This window comes from Lipotes vexillifer, unplaced genomic scaffold (genome assembly GCF_000442215.2).
Source record: "Lipotes vexillifer unplaced genomic scaffold, Lipotes_vexillifer_v1.1 scaffold431, whole genome shotgun sequence".
In the NCBI taxonomy this organism is placed as follows: Eukaryota; Metazoa; Chordata; class Mammalia; order Artiodactyla; family Lipotidae; genus Lipotes; species Lipotes vexillifer.
Window position 1 is genome coordinate 2,034,210 of NW_006782267.1, and position 17,753 is coordinate 2,051,962.

General features: G+C 42.3%; 1 protein-coding gene across 1 annotated transcript in view; it reads left to right on the forward strand.

Annotated features, from left to right (window-relative positions):
- Window positions 1-17,753, forward strand: part of ARHGAP6 (Rho GTPase activating protein 6) — a 484,034-nt gene that overhangs the window by 439,092 nt on the left and 27,189 nt on the right. Inside the window, exons 6-9 of the mRNA XM_007455063.1 lie at window positions 1,494-1,549; window positions 4,676-4,826; window positions 5,850-5,998; window positions 12,965-13,144. Of these exons, the coding sequence (XP_007455125.1) occupies window positions 1,494-1,549; window positions 4,676-4,826; window positions 5,850-5,998; window positions 12,965-13,144 (536 nt within the window). The remainder of the gene's footprint in view (window positions 1-1,493; window positions 1,550-4,675; window positions 4,827-5,849; window positions 5,999-12,964; window positions 13,145-17,753) is intronic.

The window sequence follows — 17,753 nt, forward strand, 5'->3', positions numbered from 1 at the left end:
TGGAGTGTTGACTATGTTTCATGGTCTGTGGACTCTCACACCAGCTCTCTTCATGTGGCTACAAGCCACCCCTGGCAGCTACAATCTGGCATTACCCTTGTAACTGATTATCCCAAATGAAGAGAAGATGAGCCACCAATGAAATGATAAACGTAGACAATGATCATGAGTGGCAGTGACTAATGGCTTGCATAGGAAAGGAGAGTCATTCAGACCCTCTGTGCCACCTTAAGGAAGTGCATAATACTTCTTGTGAAGTCTTCTTGCCCCCAAATCCAATCCTGAATCAGAGAAAACCCTGGCTCTAACTATCTCTTTAGAGGAAATAAAGGGGAGAAAGGAACACATAAGTGACACCACAGAGTGTCTACATCCAGGCAGTGGGAAAATCTACAGTGGGAAATCAATGCTATTTCTTCCTCAAACCAATTACGAGGAAATCACATAAACAGAGAGGGGGAAACAAACACATTAAGAGACTACAAGGCTCGCCAGCCTATCACAGTTTGTGAACCTTATGTGAACGTTGACTGGATATTTAATGATATTAAGGAACTATTGTTGAAATTTCTAATTTGTGGTAGATTATGTTTCTTTTAAGAGACCTAATTTTTTAGAGCAAGGTTTCTCAACCTTGGCACTACTGACATTTGGGGCTGGATAACTCTTTTTCACGCATTGGCTCCATAATCCCACTTCTAGGACCTGATCTTAAGAGAATCAGAAATGTAAACTGAGACCTATGTACAAAGTTGTTCCTAATAGGGCTAGTTATGGTATCAAAACAAGTGCATATATGTTGCGGGGAGCTATATTGTCATTCAGAGAATATGAAGTGAATTGTGGCACATTCATGCAATAGGGTATTTTGCATCCATTTTAAATGACATTGACACAGAATTTTTACTGGCATAAAAAATTCTTGTGGCATAATATTGAGTAAAAGCAGCAGCATTCTATCCCCCATATATTTTTTTTCATGGAGAAAAGACTGGATAGAAATAAACCAAAATATTAAGTCATTACTTCTGCATCAGGTATTTTTTAAAGTATATTATTTTTTACACTTTTCTGCACCTTATAGATTTTCTTTAATAAGTACATGTTTTAAGTATGATCAGTAAAAGAAGCAGTATCTCTGTTAAAATTGATAAAGGGCTGGAAATTCATAGAAAATTCATGTTTATTCTGAATGATGAAGAAAATGTTCCATTATTTTTTTCATATGGAGAAAGTGTGGAAATACATAATAACGCAAGAAAATTTTTTCATCAGAAACATTTAACGTAAAATGATCCTGGTACTTTCAGGGCTAACCTCTAGGTACCTGGTGAATCTAGTGCGGGATAAATAAGCATTAGTGCACGCTGTCAAGTTACTATACTGCCGTGCATGTTGCAGCGTGGTGCTGGCATTCCCTTTTATATCTATTTTGATTTCCTCCAGTTTCGAGCCACAAAACAGGACGGATGATTTTGTTTGCTTATTTGCAGGCCTCCAGACAGTGGGGATATTCCGAGTTGGAAGCTCAAAAAAGAGAGTGAGACAAGTAAGTGAAAAGTGAAGATGATATTGTACGTTTCACCTGACTTTTAGTTGAATTAGGTCGTGCAAAGTTCAAGCTCATGCAAATTCATTTCTGAATATCTTTTCTGTACCCTCCCACCTATTATAGTATAATTGAGTCCCAAGAAGTAAAAGGCAACAACTCAGAATCTCAGAAAGGTTGTGAAAGAGTTAGGATCATACAACTGAAAGCAAAACATCTGGACGTGCCCACAGCATGTACAGCCAAATGAAACTAATTTATAAGCATCTTACTGACACTGTAAATGTAGGAGATTCGGAGAGTGCCTGATCAGTAAGTGATAATAAATAGAAAACAATTGTACAGCGCCTGTTTTTACTAAAATGCGATATGAGTAATGCCATTAATATCTCTTCTTTTAAAATACTATGTTTATAGCTTTACTTTCTCAAAAATAAATAATTTGTATTACTTTTCCATGGTACCATTGACTCCCCAATTCATTTTCCATGTGGGGACTGTACCCCTCAGTCTCCTTCTGCACTTTGCAGCATTCTTGCAAAAGAAGTTTGATATGAGAGCTTCAGGAATAGGTTCCTATGATCAGGCAGGAATCTGTGTTCATGACGGCTTCAGAAAAGGCAAACCATCCTTTGAGAAAAGAATTCACTTGTTGGCTAAAAGAAAATTAAAGTGTTATTTTCCCTCTGTTGGTGCCAACAGAAAGAAGTAAGGAACCCAGCAATTCAAAAATGAAGCCAAATGAAAATAATTTTTAGCTGGATGGAGCTGAAGAAACGATATTTGTTCATATTATTGAAACTAACCGAAATAAGTGTCTCCTCATAATGTCTTTCTTTTTTTGTCAAGACAAAAGGGGTTTTCAAAAGAAGTATGTTTTCTGTTTGGTTGGTTGGTTGGTTTTATTTGTGATAGTCACATAAGATACTATTGAACATTTAACATTTCACGGTAGGATTAGCAGGAAGAAAGTTAGCATAGTAATAACATTTCTTAGGCCTCTCACCTGTGCGGAATTGCAGAATATTTGCATCAACGTTGTCTCGTTGAATCCGCCCACCGGCTGGGAGACAGGCCCGTTTCACCCACTTCTTCTGAGGCTTAGAGAGATTAAGAAGTTTAATTCAGGAGCACACAGTTTAGACCAAGCTCTTCCCACGATCCGTTCTTTCTGCATGTGCGTGTACGTGTGCGTGTGCGTGTGCGTGTGCGTGTGCGCTCAGAAGAAAAACATGGTGTGTGTAGATGACCATGATTAGGAGTGGTGCTGATGGAAGCCTTCTTTATTCTGGCTGCCCGATGCACACTAAGGATGAGTTGCCTGGAATTGATGCGCGATTCGGGACAGCAACAGGCATTCTTGTCAGGTGGCGAGGTGTCTAGTGACAGAAATTATTCCTCAGTTATATCTGGATCCACTAAAGGGAAAACCTTTGCATGGAGATTCACATAAGGATTCTCAAAAATATACATAGAATTAGTGGTTAGATTTCAAGTGTGAAATATGCTCTAACTCACCATTTGATCTTGTTATATCACTTCTTAGCATCCTACACTTTTTCTTGAGAACAATTGTCACAGTATAAAGAGCTAATTAATCATTGGTGGATTACCAATTTATCACCTATCTGTCAGCCTGAGAGCTGGAGGAGGGGGAGGGCTTTGGCTCTTTACTCATCACCGTATTTTGAGGACCTGTAACAAGGCCGGATACACAGTAAGTGTGCAGTACATCTTTGCTGAATGAATGGGTGAATGAATGACATAGCACATGAACACTTACAGAAGTTTATTGCCTAGAGTACCTTCATGAACTCACAAAATTATTCTAACAGCAGAGAACCAACAATACCTAAGAGAAGTTGAGCTGTCCGAGCTGAAAATAGGGTGTAGAGTTATGACTCCCTTCTTGCTATTGTGTTTTCCTACTGTTATAAACGCTAAAGGACTGAGTATAATGATGAAAGCAGGAAAGCTTCTTGGAAAATGTTAATAAGGCTACTCTGGCAAATCTAAGGCAGATTTTATTTCGTTATTGTCATCTTTCAAGGCTTAGTCACAAATGGTTTATCAGGTTTTTGTTTTTTTGTTTTTTTGGCTTTTTCGGTTCGCGGGCCTCTCACCGTTGTGGCCTCTCCCGTTGCGGAGCACAGGCTCCGGACGCGCAGGCGCAGCGGCCGTGGCTCACGGGCCCAGCCGCTCCGCGGCACGTGGGATCCTCCCGGACCGGGGCACGAACCCGCGTCCCCTGCTTCGGCAGGCGGACTTTCAACCACTGCGCCACCAGGGAAGCCCCTATCAGGGTTTTTAATTTCATTGTTTGCAGAAATATCTCTTTGCTTTCTTGTCGAGTATTTCTAGAAAGTGTCAAAATTCCAACATGGTAAATTTGCTGACATGCAAAACCACTGTATAATAGATTAATTCCTCCCTCCCACAGTTAGAATTGACCTATAACCCCTTAGCTCTTCCTCCCAACCTTCCTTCTGGATGTCGTTATCAAGCCCTTCTGCTTACATCATTAACAGTAAACCCACAGATACTTTTATTTAATAATTCATTTCATATATATATATATATATATATATATATATATATATATACATTCATACACACACATAGCAAGTACCAAAATATATTTATTGTAACACCCAATAGTATGGTTAGATGATTACTACTTCATTCTCTTGACCAATAAATGACAGTGTCACCTTGATGTAACATACTTTCCTTAGTTTGAGGGCTATTTACCCATCTGTGTCCTCACTCATTGTTTCTCTTTCTGCCTTTAATTTTTATTCTGGTAAACAGCGGCTAGAAAAGGTGAAAGTGCTTGAGGTGCTGCAAAAGTGCCCAGTGCGAGTATCACTAAAAAAAGTGAGAACTTTATGGTTGCTTGAAATGGGTGAGATATATATATATATATATATATATATATATATATATACATTCATGGCTTGGTTTGCATAGACTTTGTAGATCAAGGTGACATGTTGTTTGCTCCTGCTTCTTGGGGTCTGGGTAAACTTAATACCAGATGCTGCATGTCATAGCACTTCTTTTGCTGGGCGCTGAACATTGAGGTATGGTGTTCTTAGACTGCCACTTGAACCGTTGTCTTTCCAGTTACGTGAGGAATTTGACCGTGGGGTTGACGTGTCCCTGGAGGAAGAGCACAGCGTTCATGACGTGGCTGCCTTGTTGAAGGAGTTCCTGAGGGACATGCCGGACCCCCTTCTCACCAGGGAGCTGTACACAGCTTTCATCAATACTCTCTGTGCGTAATCCAGCCATTTGCAGGAATGTGTTCCTGGGTTACTGGGGTGTCCCACTCATTCATCAAAACCTTATGCATGTGTTTTCTAATAGCTTTTTTTTTTTTTTGCCCTTATTTATCAGTCTCTAATGAGCGGGCTGTTTGGGGAATTTTCTGAGATTTACCCTGGGGAGAATTAGCAAGTTGAAAGTTGCAATAAAACAAATGGAAGTAGGCAAGAAAAGTTGGGGATGCCTTCAAACGACTCTAGGATAGTAGAAATTGCTATAAATTGATGCTTTGGAGGAACAGAGAGAGTTCACATTGAGTCTGTGCCTAAAAATGAGTTTGCATTTCTGGAACCTAGAGTGAGAAAGCGGGGGGGCAGGAAACATTCCAGGGGAAGCAGGATGGCATAGCCCAGTGTCAGTACTTTCAATGTGGCTGCTTCAGGGCTAGAGACACAGATCCCACACAGGGGAAAAGGACGGGAAGAGGGAAGAGGAACCGCCAGAACTGTTTCAAGCTCCATGAATTTTTTCATCCATGCTGCAGTTAAGATAGGATCACAAAAGAGAGAGAAGACGCTGACATTGGGCCGTGCCTTGGTTATTGCCAACAAAAAGTCTACCTCCTATACATTGCTCAACAGACAAGGGCCTCAAATGTGTTCTAAACTCAAATTTAAGAACATTCACAGATTCTCAGTCATTGTTAGCAAATAGTTAACTACCATGAAAGACTGTGATCCATAAAGTATGTGATGATTTATACCAGGGGAAGGAGGGAGAAGAAAGTGAGGGACATGAAGTTACCTTTCTAACCTGGATTATAATGATTTCTCTGGATGGTACATTTTCCCAGGTCGAATTCATCTTTCTATCCCTCATAGAACCTTACTGTTAAATTGGTAAAGCAGTGGGAGAGTGGGTGAAGGAATGAAATGTGACTTGCCGTGCTAATCCCTTTCTGAAGGCAGTTGAGCGTGAAGGGCATGACGTCCCCCTTTGACTCACTTGGAGCGCCTCTCTTTGCCTTGCTTAGTGTTGGAGCCTGAGGAACAGCTGGGCACCTTGCAGCTCCTCATCTACCTTCTACCTCCCTGCAACTGCGACACGCTCCACCGGCTGCTGCAGTTCCTCTCCATCGTGGCCAGGCACGCCGAGGACAACGTCAGCAAAGACGGGCAAGAGGTGCGCACCCCACCGCCACCGCAACAGATGCTCTGGTTCTTCCTTTTTCCTGTTTTAAAAGGGAGAGCTAAAAAATAATACAAATGGGTATCTATGCAAAAGAGAAACAGGCTCACAGACACAGAAAACAAACGTGCGGTTGGTTACCAAACGGGAGACGGATGGGGGGAGGGATGAATTAGGGTAGTGGGATTAACAGATACAAACTACTATACATAAAGTAGATAAGCAACAAGGATATAGCGTGTAGCACAGGGAATTATACCCACTGTCTTGTAATAACCTATAATGGGATATAATCTGTAAAAATACTGAATCACGATGCTATACACCTGAAACTAACGCAATATTGTAAATCAACTCTACTTTAACTTTTTAAAAAAAAAAAAAGAAAAAAAAAGGAGAGCTACCAATTTGGTCAGATGTTTCACCTGGAGAAAATGAAGCTTCCCTTTCCTGGCCTATGTGTCTATGTAGGAAGAGAACTAATGCAGGCTTTTTTTTCCCCCCTCTGGAGGGACCGTTCCTGAGAGCGCATTGGCCATTAACATCCTTGTATGTTTCGAGGATGCTTCCAAATGAGGCTGTCATTTTCCATGATGATGCTTTACTCAAGACCCTGAATTCCCATTTGTGTAAGGGAGAGGAACGTGAGCTACAGAGACGCTTACAAGCATGAGAAAAACGGAGTAATGGAGGTGGGGGGAGATGGCTGTCCTTGTAACTCATTTGATCTGCTTCTTTAACTTGAAGCCCAAATATGATGTCACCTCTTCATTCTTCCATTTTATTCTGGAGCATCCATGTGCCCTATGGCTAGAAGTCTAGGATCTTCCATCTTAGAAGTGCTTTCTCTCCTTCAACCCTCCCCCCAAAATAGGGACTGGCTCAGTGCAATGGAGGGTGGATCCTGCTTCAAAACCAGGTGGAGAAAGAACTGAAAAGTCAGATCTATTGACTGTTGCCATGTATCTCAATGCCACATGGTACCAACTGCCAAAGACAGGTTCTGCACAGTCCTCTGGACCCTTTTGGGATGTTCTTGTTGGACCTGGCCCCCCATCTGAGGTCTTGGGCTCTGGTTCTCTTTGGTCATACTCCTGTGCTTCAAGGTGGTTTCCAGTTTCTCCCTTGGACAGTTTTAAGTGACCTGTTAGCAAGCAACCTATTTAATCTTTACCTTAACAAGAGACCTGTTTCCCTTCTTGAAACCATGCAGTCATACTTCTCCCTGACCTTGGATTCCCCAGGAGATCTCAGACCCTTTAATATGTTGACATGCATTGTAAATCAACAAGAAGGAGGCAAGGGCATTCCAAGCTTACTTATCCCAGAAGCTTTTATTTTAAATCCTGTTAAGCAGAACACAGCTGTGTTGTGGATTCATTTCTGTGTTTGTCAGATTTCTTTCCCAAAGGCCACCATGGTCATATGTATTTTTTTTCAGAAAGGCAGTTCTCCCTTTCTTATCCTCACCCTCCCTATCAATGTGAGAATGGAACTTTCCTGAGTTATCCATTTATCTCTATAGCAGTTATTAGTGAGACCTCTGCTGGCTTCAGGTTTCATAATATGGCACTGCCACCTTCTTTCAGTAGACACAGCTCTTCAAAGGATGTACTGTAATTCTCATAATCGTTAAGTAGTTATATTACCCGTCTGGGTGTCAGCCTTTATTGACTGTAGATATAAGAGAAGCTCTAGAATCATCTGCCTAATCATTGGGTCAAGACGGAGCCCTGTCTGGGTTCCTAGGTATGTCAGTTGCCTCTCTGACGTTTCTTGAGTACTATGTGAGAAGAAAGTCGGGTCTTAGGTGATTAAGAAGGCATTGAGAAAAGCAAAATGTCCAGTTGAACTCACTCGTGCCTTTTTGAAATCATTTGCAGACATTCTTTCGGTCCAAATGCTGAACAAGACTGCATTGCCTATGGCAAAGTGGAGAAAATATTCTTGGATAGGTACCAATGGAACTTAGCATGCCAGAACACTAGCTGCCGTTTATGTCTCTCCTACCATGTGCCGGCCGTGTGCTTGGGCCTTTACACATATATTATAGCTAATCCTCCATTGAGCAAGAGAGAGATCGTCGTCCCTGTGTTTCCGAGGTGGAAACTGAGGGCTGGAGGGGTTACGTAACTTACCCAGCGTTCCCCAGGGAGCCTCCACTTAACGTTTGTGCGAGTTGTGCATTTGTGCATTCATGACTCTGGGCGAGGTGCCATGTCCCCCATAGTCAGTGCAGATTTGCAGAGATATTAGGACAATATCCCAGCAGATGGCAGTAAAATATCTTGAGGAAGGGGTCCTTTTTCTAATTCACACAAAAGTGTCATATTGACTAGTAGTCGGTTCAGTCCCTTGACTAGCAAAGTCCCAGCTGTGCCTAAAACACAAACCACTCTGACTTATGGAGAACAGAAATATAGAATAGCAAGTAGGAAAAAACAACTCTGCTGGGGGCCTAGCTCACAGTTTCCCGGCCTCCATACGATTGACCCTTTGGAACAGGTAATTCCGTGCTGTGTGGGTGACCTGTGCATTGTGGGATGCTTAGCAGCATCCCTGGCCTCTACTCACTTGATGCCAGTAGCAGCTCTCCCCGGCCCATGATGCTGCCCCAGTTGTGACAGCTGAAAGTGTCTCTAAACATTGCCAGGTTTCCCCGGGAAGGAGGGGAAGCTCAAAATCACCCCTGGTTGAGAACACTTGTTAGCTTTACAACTCACTGATCATGTGTTCTTGGACAAATCTACCAATCTTCCTAAACCTGGGTTTCCTGACCTGAACTTTGGAGATAAAAGTTCTTCAACTGGCACTGCACAGTCATTGAGAAAACTAGTTTATTACAAGGAATATAAAAATATTCTGGTAACAGCAAAGTTGTACGGAAAGCAGGAGATGACAAGGGTTTCTAGACATCCTTGACCTAAACCTTGAATGGAAATGAAGGACTAGTAACCAAAAATTAAAGCAACAGAGGAAATATGAGGAGAGCACTGCTTCCATGAAATGGTTAGAAGTTACAGGAAAACAAGGAACTCACACAGCCGTCTTGGACTAGAGTTAAGGCTGCAGTGTGGGAAAGTACTGATGAGGTCTGAGGGGAAATTGGACTATGTTCCCAGAGTACCGAATGCCTTTGTCAGGGGAAGGTGGCTGATTCTTTTAAGCCATGAATCTTCGGAAGGATTCAACTAAGGTGATATAATCCGTGTTTTAGATTGCTTAGAGACAGGAAGAGGGTGAGTTTAGGAAGGTTTTGTAGGAATAGCAGTATGGAAAACAGCAATTCACGTTATAAATGTTTCCGTGTAGGAATGGCCTTGGTATTTGAATCACGTATGTTCTGAGCGCCTACTCTCTGTTCCTCTAAACCAGTGAGCATTGTTCAGGAATTTTCTAATCACCATTCCCAGGATGCTGTGGCATCTAGGAGGTGGAGGGGGTAAAAACACAAGGCAAATATAGAATTAGAGAACACAACGCAGAGTCACTGCAGAACTTCAGAGAAGTGATGAACGTGGAGCAGAAAAGTTAGGAATGGCTTTGTGCAGGAGATTGAATTTAAACTACATATCAAAGGGTGTGTAGGGATTGAGTAAGTGGACCACATAAGCATGGCATAGGGATGGGAATTAGCTGAAAACCCCTTCTGGTAGAAGTGAAAAGGGGAGGGAGAGGAACGACAGAGAGGTTTTTTGCTCACGATTTTTTAAGTTGGTTTGGCATGAGCAGGTAAAGAATTCAGAGCGGACAGATTGGAGTGAGACAAAAATTCAGTTGTAAAATATAATCAAGAAGCAAAGAATTTTTCAAGTTTCTCTCTTACCTATTTGTTAGTTTGTGCTAGATGTGTTACCTATCTGTTGGGTAGTTATTATGGGTTGCAACAGGAAGAAAACTAAATCCGAGTGTCAAGGAGCTTGGAGGCTCACCCAGGCTCTGCCAGCACCTTGCTATGTGACCTTGTTTTTGTAAAATAGAGGAAGAGGAAGGAAATCAGAGTTGGGGTAGGGGAAGGTCTGAGATTCCTCCTCTATAAAATGAATGTAATATTTCTTTTCTAATAGGTGCTTAAACTTCAAAGTATCACTAACTTAAAGATGTCTAAAAGAAAGACATTGAGAAAAATTATTGGCTAGTCAATGAGTGCCTTTGGAGGGGAAAATAGTGGTATTTTATTGAATGCTTTTGCTATCTTGTGTTTCGTTTGTTTTATTCCTTTTTTTTTTTTTTTTAGTTTGCTATTTGCTCTGCTCCTTTGGGGAAAAGAGAAATTCCCAGATATAAGAAAGATTTCATTTCCTCTAGAAAGAGTATTGCAGGGACATCATTGAAACCTCTTGAGCAGTGGTTTCTCAGGGTGTCTAAGAACCCCCCAGCATGGCATGGAATATGTGGTGTGAATGTACACTTTTTTTTGGAGAGAGAGTCCATAGCTGGCCTCCAGTTCTTCAAAGAGTCTATGAGGCAAAAAAGAAGTTATGAACCACTGACACAAGGCCGGGATTACTGACCTTTGTTGAGGTGCATGCCTCTAACAAGCGGGAGTTTGGCTTTGGAACTGTAGCAGGACCCGTGCCTCCCCTCACCCTGGTCCCAGCCCGGCTTTGGAGCCAGTGTTCCCACATCCCCACTCTGCCAGCTCTGCCAGCAAGAGTGAGCGGCGGGGGGCTGCCTGGAGCCCGGCTCTGGGCACCACTTCCCTCATCTGTAAAATAAGGACGACGGCAGCAGCGGCTTTGGAAGCATATAGTGAGAGGGAATTGAAACAGCCTGTGGAAAGCCTCTAGCCCAGTGACTCTACATGCTGAACTTTAAAAAAAAATTTATTTCATTGAAGTGTAGCTCATTTACAATGTTGTGTTAATTTCTGCTGTCCAGCAAAGTGACCCAGTTATGTATGTGTCATATTCTTTTCCATTATGGTTTATCCCAGGATATTAAATACAGTTCCCTGTGCTCTACAGTAGGACTTTGTTGTTTATCCATTCTCTATATAATAGTTTGCATCTGCTAGTCTCAAATTCCCAATCTGTCCCTCCCCCACCTACATGCTAAGCTTTTAATATCAATAAATGTGAGCTCTTCATATTCGGATCAGAAATGATCTAGGATGCTTATTTAGTAGAGATAAATGTTTTCCTGATAACATTTGGAAACATAACACTGGCTGACAGTTAAATAATGAACCAAGCCCGAGTACACATTATGTTGTGCACTCTTGGGCAGTCGTAGAGATAGATGATAGATAGAGAGATGATAGATAGATAGATAGATAGAGAGATGATAGATATGCTGAAACATGAGGGGTAAGGGTAGAAGCCATCTGGGAGCAAGTCGTCTTTCCAGATTAAAAAACAATAAAATAAAACCAAAATGAAACAAAAAGGTGTTAACAAACCACAGCAGCGTGGTCTGCAGCTGGAATCTCTGTGCAGTTTTGCAGAGGGATTGTATTGCATTCCCAGAATAGCAACAGAAGGAGAGCGGAAACAGAGCTCTGCATTTGTCCTTGTACTAAACATTCTTTTCAAAGAAAACAAAATCTTCCATTTGATCATGTTTTTTTAAAAAAATGAGAAAACCCTGATATTCCTTTAAGAGGGGAAGGGGAAGCTCTCCAAATGCCTCTGAGTTCTAAAGGGATGAATTTGAAAATGGTGCATATTTGATTTTATCCTCAGCCATGAATTTCCAGGAAGAGAAATGAAAAATAACATGAAAACTTGTCAAGTTTTGTATCAGTGAAATGAAACAAAGAAAAAACGTAATTGAACAGTCGTACATTAAGGGCACTTTCTTGAAAATTCCCAGTGTTTACCACATGAAATCGTTTCACTCGGCAGCAAACCTGAAAACAGCCTCGCCTTCTAAAAATAACACACCCCATGTGCCATGCTGGGCTTGCAGGGCTGGGTAGCCACCAGCTCAGGGCTCCACGGGACAAGGTCGGGACTCCGGAGGCTTCGTCTCACCTGTGAGTCAGGAATTTTATGCTGTGCATCCAGCTGCCTCTTGAAGGCTGTGCAGATCGTCCCAGGCAAAGGATCCTCACCAAGCAGCCACAGTCCCCATGCTTTTCCGGGCATTCGTAGATTTTCAACTAATTTCCGCAAGAGAAATAAAAATTGGCCTAGACCAGTGGTTCTCAACCAGGAGTAGTTTTGCCCCACAGGGGACATGTAACAGTGACTTTCACCTGGCCCTCGCCGGCCTCTCCTGCAGGACCTTCTGCCATGCTGAGTTTCCTGGAGGGCCTTGGCGTATTTTACATGTTTCTGCCTTTGCATATCGTGTTCTCACCACTGTGAAGGTGCCCGCTGCGCCAGTTCCTCTGCTTTTCAGCCCAGCAAACTCTATTCTCCTTCAAGGTTTTGTGCAAATATTGCCACCTCTTTGGAGTGTCCCTGGGGCCTCCAGAGTTGACAGTTTCATACTTTGTACTCAGTGCTTGTAATTGATAATCTTCTTTATCCTCTAGAACGTGAACCCTTTAAAATAAGGACTGGTTTGTGATCATTGTTGGAAAAACTTTAGAATAATCAGAATCCGTGAAAAATGCCTAGCCTATGGTAGGTGCCGAGTGGATGGATTAATAGAGAGGTGATGGACTGATGGATGAAGGATAGATAGAGGGACGGATAAGATGGTCAGTTGGATGGATGGCCATCAATATTTTTAAAGAGCAGACAGGATAGAAATTTTATATAGTACCAGTTTCACAAAAATAACAGTTATAAAATTTTACTCAGTATGCTGTTGAGATGAGCACTGAGCTATGAGCTTCAATTCAAGATATGAAGCAAAAGGAAAATGATGCTCTCCATGGATTCTGACAGAGATGATGTAGTCCTTGCAGAAAAAAAAGAGGGAAAGTAAAAAGATTATATTGATTATTGAACCACCTGGCCTTTTGAAAAGCAAAAATCACAACAGTCCTTGTGTTCTCTGCTTCTATAGGTCACTGGGAACAAAATGACATCTCTAAACTTGGCCACCATATTTGGACCCAACCTGCTGCACAAGCAGAAGTCGTCAGACAAGGAATTCTCGGTCCAGAGTTCAGCCCGGGCTGAAGAGAGCACAGCCATCATTGCCGTGGTGCAGAAAATGATTGAAAATTATGAAACCCTGTTCATGGTAAGTGGCCCTTCTTTGGCAAGACATCTCAGTCAACTGCCTATGGATTGCCTCTTGGTGGCATAATGAAACTTAGGCACAGCACCTTCTGGTCCATAGTGCTGGTCATTAACTGAATTCATTGGAAGCCAGGCAGTTAACAGAAACTTACATACCTATGATGTCACTGTAAGTTTGTGATTCCATGTTTAAACAGACATATCCAAATTATACATTTCATTTTGTTGTCCCCTAAACAATGGTCATGTTTTGGAATCATTTAATTCTTTATATAGCAGTGTCCTTGCCCCCCAAACTGATAAAACGCTTCCTTTTGGAACTCTACGTGGCCCTCGTGAATGCATGTATTTATAACCATCCTCAGCAATGGCACCTCCTCCAAGGTCAATCTGGACGTTTTGCGTCCTGCATGAAGCTTTACCTATCTTTCCTTTGTCCTTCTTGCGTCACTTTGCCGTGTCACTTCTCTGTCCCTTGAACCCTGTTACTGTTCCTATTGATGTTTACCGTATCCAACATTGTGTTGAAGTCATTTTTGACTATTTCCCCTAGTAGATCATAAACGCGTTTAAAACACAGGCTGTACCCTTGTTATCTCCTCTCTGTATCTTCTGTACACTTTTGGAAGGCCCTCCATCTGACAGGCACTCAGTAAATACTTTTTTGATTTGTATTGAATTACCAGTTCCTGTTTTCCTTCAAAAAACTGCATTGCTTGCTCCAACTTCCCTTGGATCATTAGAACAAATGCCAACTCTCTTCTATGTCTATTCACCACTCGTATTGCATGTCAAAATTTACAGGAAATTTCTCCATGATTCTTCTCCCGTTTCTCTTTTGAATTTACAGATGCTCACCATAAATCTTACCTATTCCACTAGAGCCTTTTGTGGCTTCTGCAACCAAGTATGATAGTTCCCTCTTTTGAATTTCCTTAATATTTTGTCTATATTTATCAAACGCCTTGCATTAGATTTATTTCCATCCTTGTCTTATATCAGTTATTTTTTGTGCATTTGAGAGCCAGTAGTTTCGAATATTTGCCCTCTCTGTCTCATCTCTGTGATCATGACCGAGTAATTCAATATTCAGTAAGCATCAATTTCAGCTTTTGTGAAATGGGAAAAAATTAAAATCTGGCCCACTTCCTGGGGTGGTTCCCAGAATCACTTGATATGCAAAAGCACTCTGCAAACTGCAAAATTCTATGCAAATGTTAATTAATAATTGTATTAGTTGGGCAACACAAGTTGGCTCAAATCTTAGTCCTTCGGCACAACAGACATAATAAGTATCTTATTCACATAAAGTTTAATCAGATGTTCAGCGGACAGCGTTCCAGGTGGCGATTTAGGGTCCCCAGCTCCTTGCATATTGAGACTCCTCAATCCCCTAGGATTTTATGGGCCAAACCAAAAGGGACATCCATCATGCCCACTCCAATCCCATTGGCCAGAACTCTGCCACAAGCCACACTTAACTGCAAGGGAAGCTGAGAAATGTATTCCTGCTGGACGCCCAGGAGGAAGTGAAAATGGATTTCCACAATGAAAAGTTCACTGAGGTAGAATGGTGTTTTGCTCCTCTTTGAGTATCTGAGGCACTGCCCATGTGTTGCATGCAGTAAGCTCTCAAAAAAAGAGTGGAAATTTTCATGAGCTCTATATAAATTTCAGCCACAATCCTCATAATTAATTACATATTTGGATGAATCAGATGTCTGAATTTTTCAACATTTTCATCAAGTTTTAAGTCGTGTATCACTTTGCCAAGTAGTCTTGGCATACTTCATGCTCTCTAGATTCTTTTTTAAGACAAAATAATACCTCTTTTCAATCTTAATTCCATTCTCTAAATTCTGTATTCTAAACCAAGTTCTTTATATGAAACCAAACCATCAGGCGTTTCTTTTCACCTCAGACACTAACACATCTCTTCCTGGCCTCCTTGAAAGTCCAGTTGCTGCCATTTTAGTTGTGCCATTCCTCTCCTTCCATTTCCTGCTGCCTGGATTATTAAGAACAGTAGAAGAACATCAATACTCCATCTTTTCCAACATTTTCCACATCTGATCTTTGTTTGCCATTCCCTGTAGAGACTGGCACCGAGATTCTCTTGGGTAATAGCTCATATTTGTGTTCGCCAGTTGCGATCTATACTTCTCAAGCGAGGCCTTCCCTGGTCACCTTGTCTAAAATCCAGCCCCCCTACCACACCACCACCACACACACATCCTCACTTCCTATTCCCTTTCCCTGCCTTTTCTTCTTAGCACTTACCGTTACCAATAAGGGTTTTACTAATTTCTTTTGTTTGTGTTTCCCCATTAGAATGCGAGCTCCCTGACAGGGTGAATTTTTGCTCATTTCCACCTAACTTTCTTTTTTTTTTTTTTAAATTAATTATCTGTTTTTGGCTGTGTTGGGTCTTCGTTTCTGTGCGAGGGCTTTCTCTAGTTGCGGCGAGCGGGGGCCACTCTTCATCATGGTGCGCGGGCCTCTCACTATCGCGGCCTCTGTTGTTGCGGAGCACAGGCTCCAGACGCGCAGGTTCAGTAATTGTGGCTCACGGGCCCAGTTGCTCCGCGGCATGTGGGATCCTCCCAGACCAGGGCTCGAACCCCTGTCCCCTGCATTGGCAGGCAGATTCTCAACCACTGCGCCACCAGGGAAGCCCCACCTAACTTTCTTTACTGCATTACCCCTATGCCTGGTACATGGTAGAAGCACAACAAATATTGGTCGAATTAATGAATGACTCAGTGGTAGCTCTGTGACGTATGATTTCCATATTACTAATCCTTACTCCTTATACTTGTGAAAAGGTTTGGGCATGGAGGAATTAAGGGTACCTTTCTCAGAGTAAGTTAACCATTAACGTAAGCATTCTTGATCTCCTTAGAGAGATTATGAGAATTATGTGTTGAGGAAAGGGACAAGGAAGTAGGAGGAGAGGTAGGACAAAGATCCCAAGCCTGTGTCAATAAAAAGAAAACTGGGGGCTTCCCTGGTGGCGCAGAGGTTGAGGGTCCGCCTGCCGATGCAGGGGACGCGGGTTCGTGCCCCGGTCCGGGAAGATCCCACGTGCCGCGGAGCCGCTGGGCCCGTGAGCCATGGCCGCTGAGCCTGCGCGTCCGGAGCCTGTGCTCCGCGACGGGAGAGGCCACAACAGTGAGAGGCCCGCGTATCACCAAAAAGAAAAGAAAAGAAAAGAAAAGAAAAGAAAACTGGCTCTGGAACCAGAAAACTTTACTATAGTCCTATCTTTACTATACATTAGCTGTGTGACCTCATCTTCTTAGATTTCCATTTCATTAAGTTATCAAAGGACTAGGTTAGAATGAATGATAACCAAGATCCCTTCTAGTTTTAAAATCTGCATGGTTCTATGCCCTAGACCTAGCTTCACCTCTTTTTTTTAATTAATCACATCACTTTGTAGATTCTTTTGGCATATTTGGCATTTCAGAATCTAACTTGTTATACCAAAGCTGGTGGCTGGTTGGCAAAGCAGGTCTGTGTGGATGGACAAAAATTCAATCATGTAGATAGCTGTTTAATTTTGTTTTGTTTTAAGAAGCTTTCAGAATTAACACAGTAATTCCAAACAAGGAAGGATTAAGCTAGACAGCACCTGATGGTTAAAGGTGGTTAGCAACTGTGCTGTTTCACAGTCCTTGGAAGGGTTTACAAGCTCAGAGAGGGAGGCATCGCTTCCCATTGGCATCAGAAAGGAAGACTTGTTAGAAAAGGTGGCTGTGAGTTTGTCCTTGAAGGCAGAATGCATCCTAGAAGCAGCGATTCCATTGAAGAACTGATGCCACAGAGGCCTGGCAGGGACCCAAAGGTTGTTCTGAGTGTTATAATGTCCTTCATTTCCTCATGTTGGACTGCCTCTCCCAAAGTGGCCAGTATCCGAGTTAATGGGAAAGGACAGAAAAGAACCTGGCTTGGTCCCATAATACAGGAAAGATAACCAGATTTAGAGGCTGACACACAGTTCGAGAGTGTGGCTAGGACAGTCTTTTTACCAGTTGTTTGCTTTTCGGGCACTGGGTTAGAAATCGTAGAGCTGGAAAGAGGTCATGATAACAGCCATCATGATCAGTCTAGCAAGAGACCAAGGCAGCAGATCATAGCCGCGGTTCACCAACTCGAACATGCAACAGTTGCAAGAAAAATTTGTCAGACATTCAGATTCCTGGGCTGCACTCTAGAGAATCAAACGTGGTAGCACTGAGATGGGGCCCAGAATTGTGTACTTTCCAACGAATACCTCCAGGGCATTCTGATAGTTTCCTAACCACATCTTGGGAAACTCCCAAGATGGTGGGAAGACCGTGAGCTTTGGAATCAGCTCCCAGAATTCAAATCTCTGCTCAGCTATGTATTTGCTACGTGATCTTGGCCCTATGCTTACCTTCCCTAAGTCTTCATTTTTTCTGTTGAAAACAAAAATGAGATGAAGCTTTACAGGATTATTTTGAGAATTAGAAATGACATCCTAAGGCACTTAGGACAGGAACTGACATATACTAGGGACTCCAAAATAAGAGAGAGAGAGAGAGAGAGAGAGAGAGAGAGAGAGAGAGAGAGAGGGAGAGAGAGAG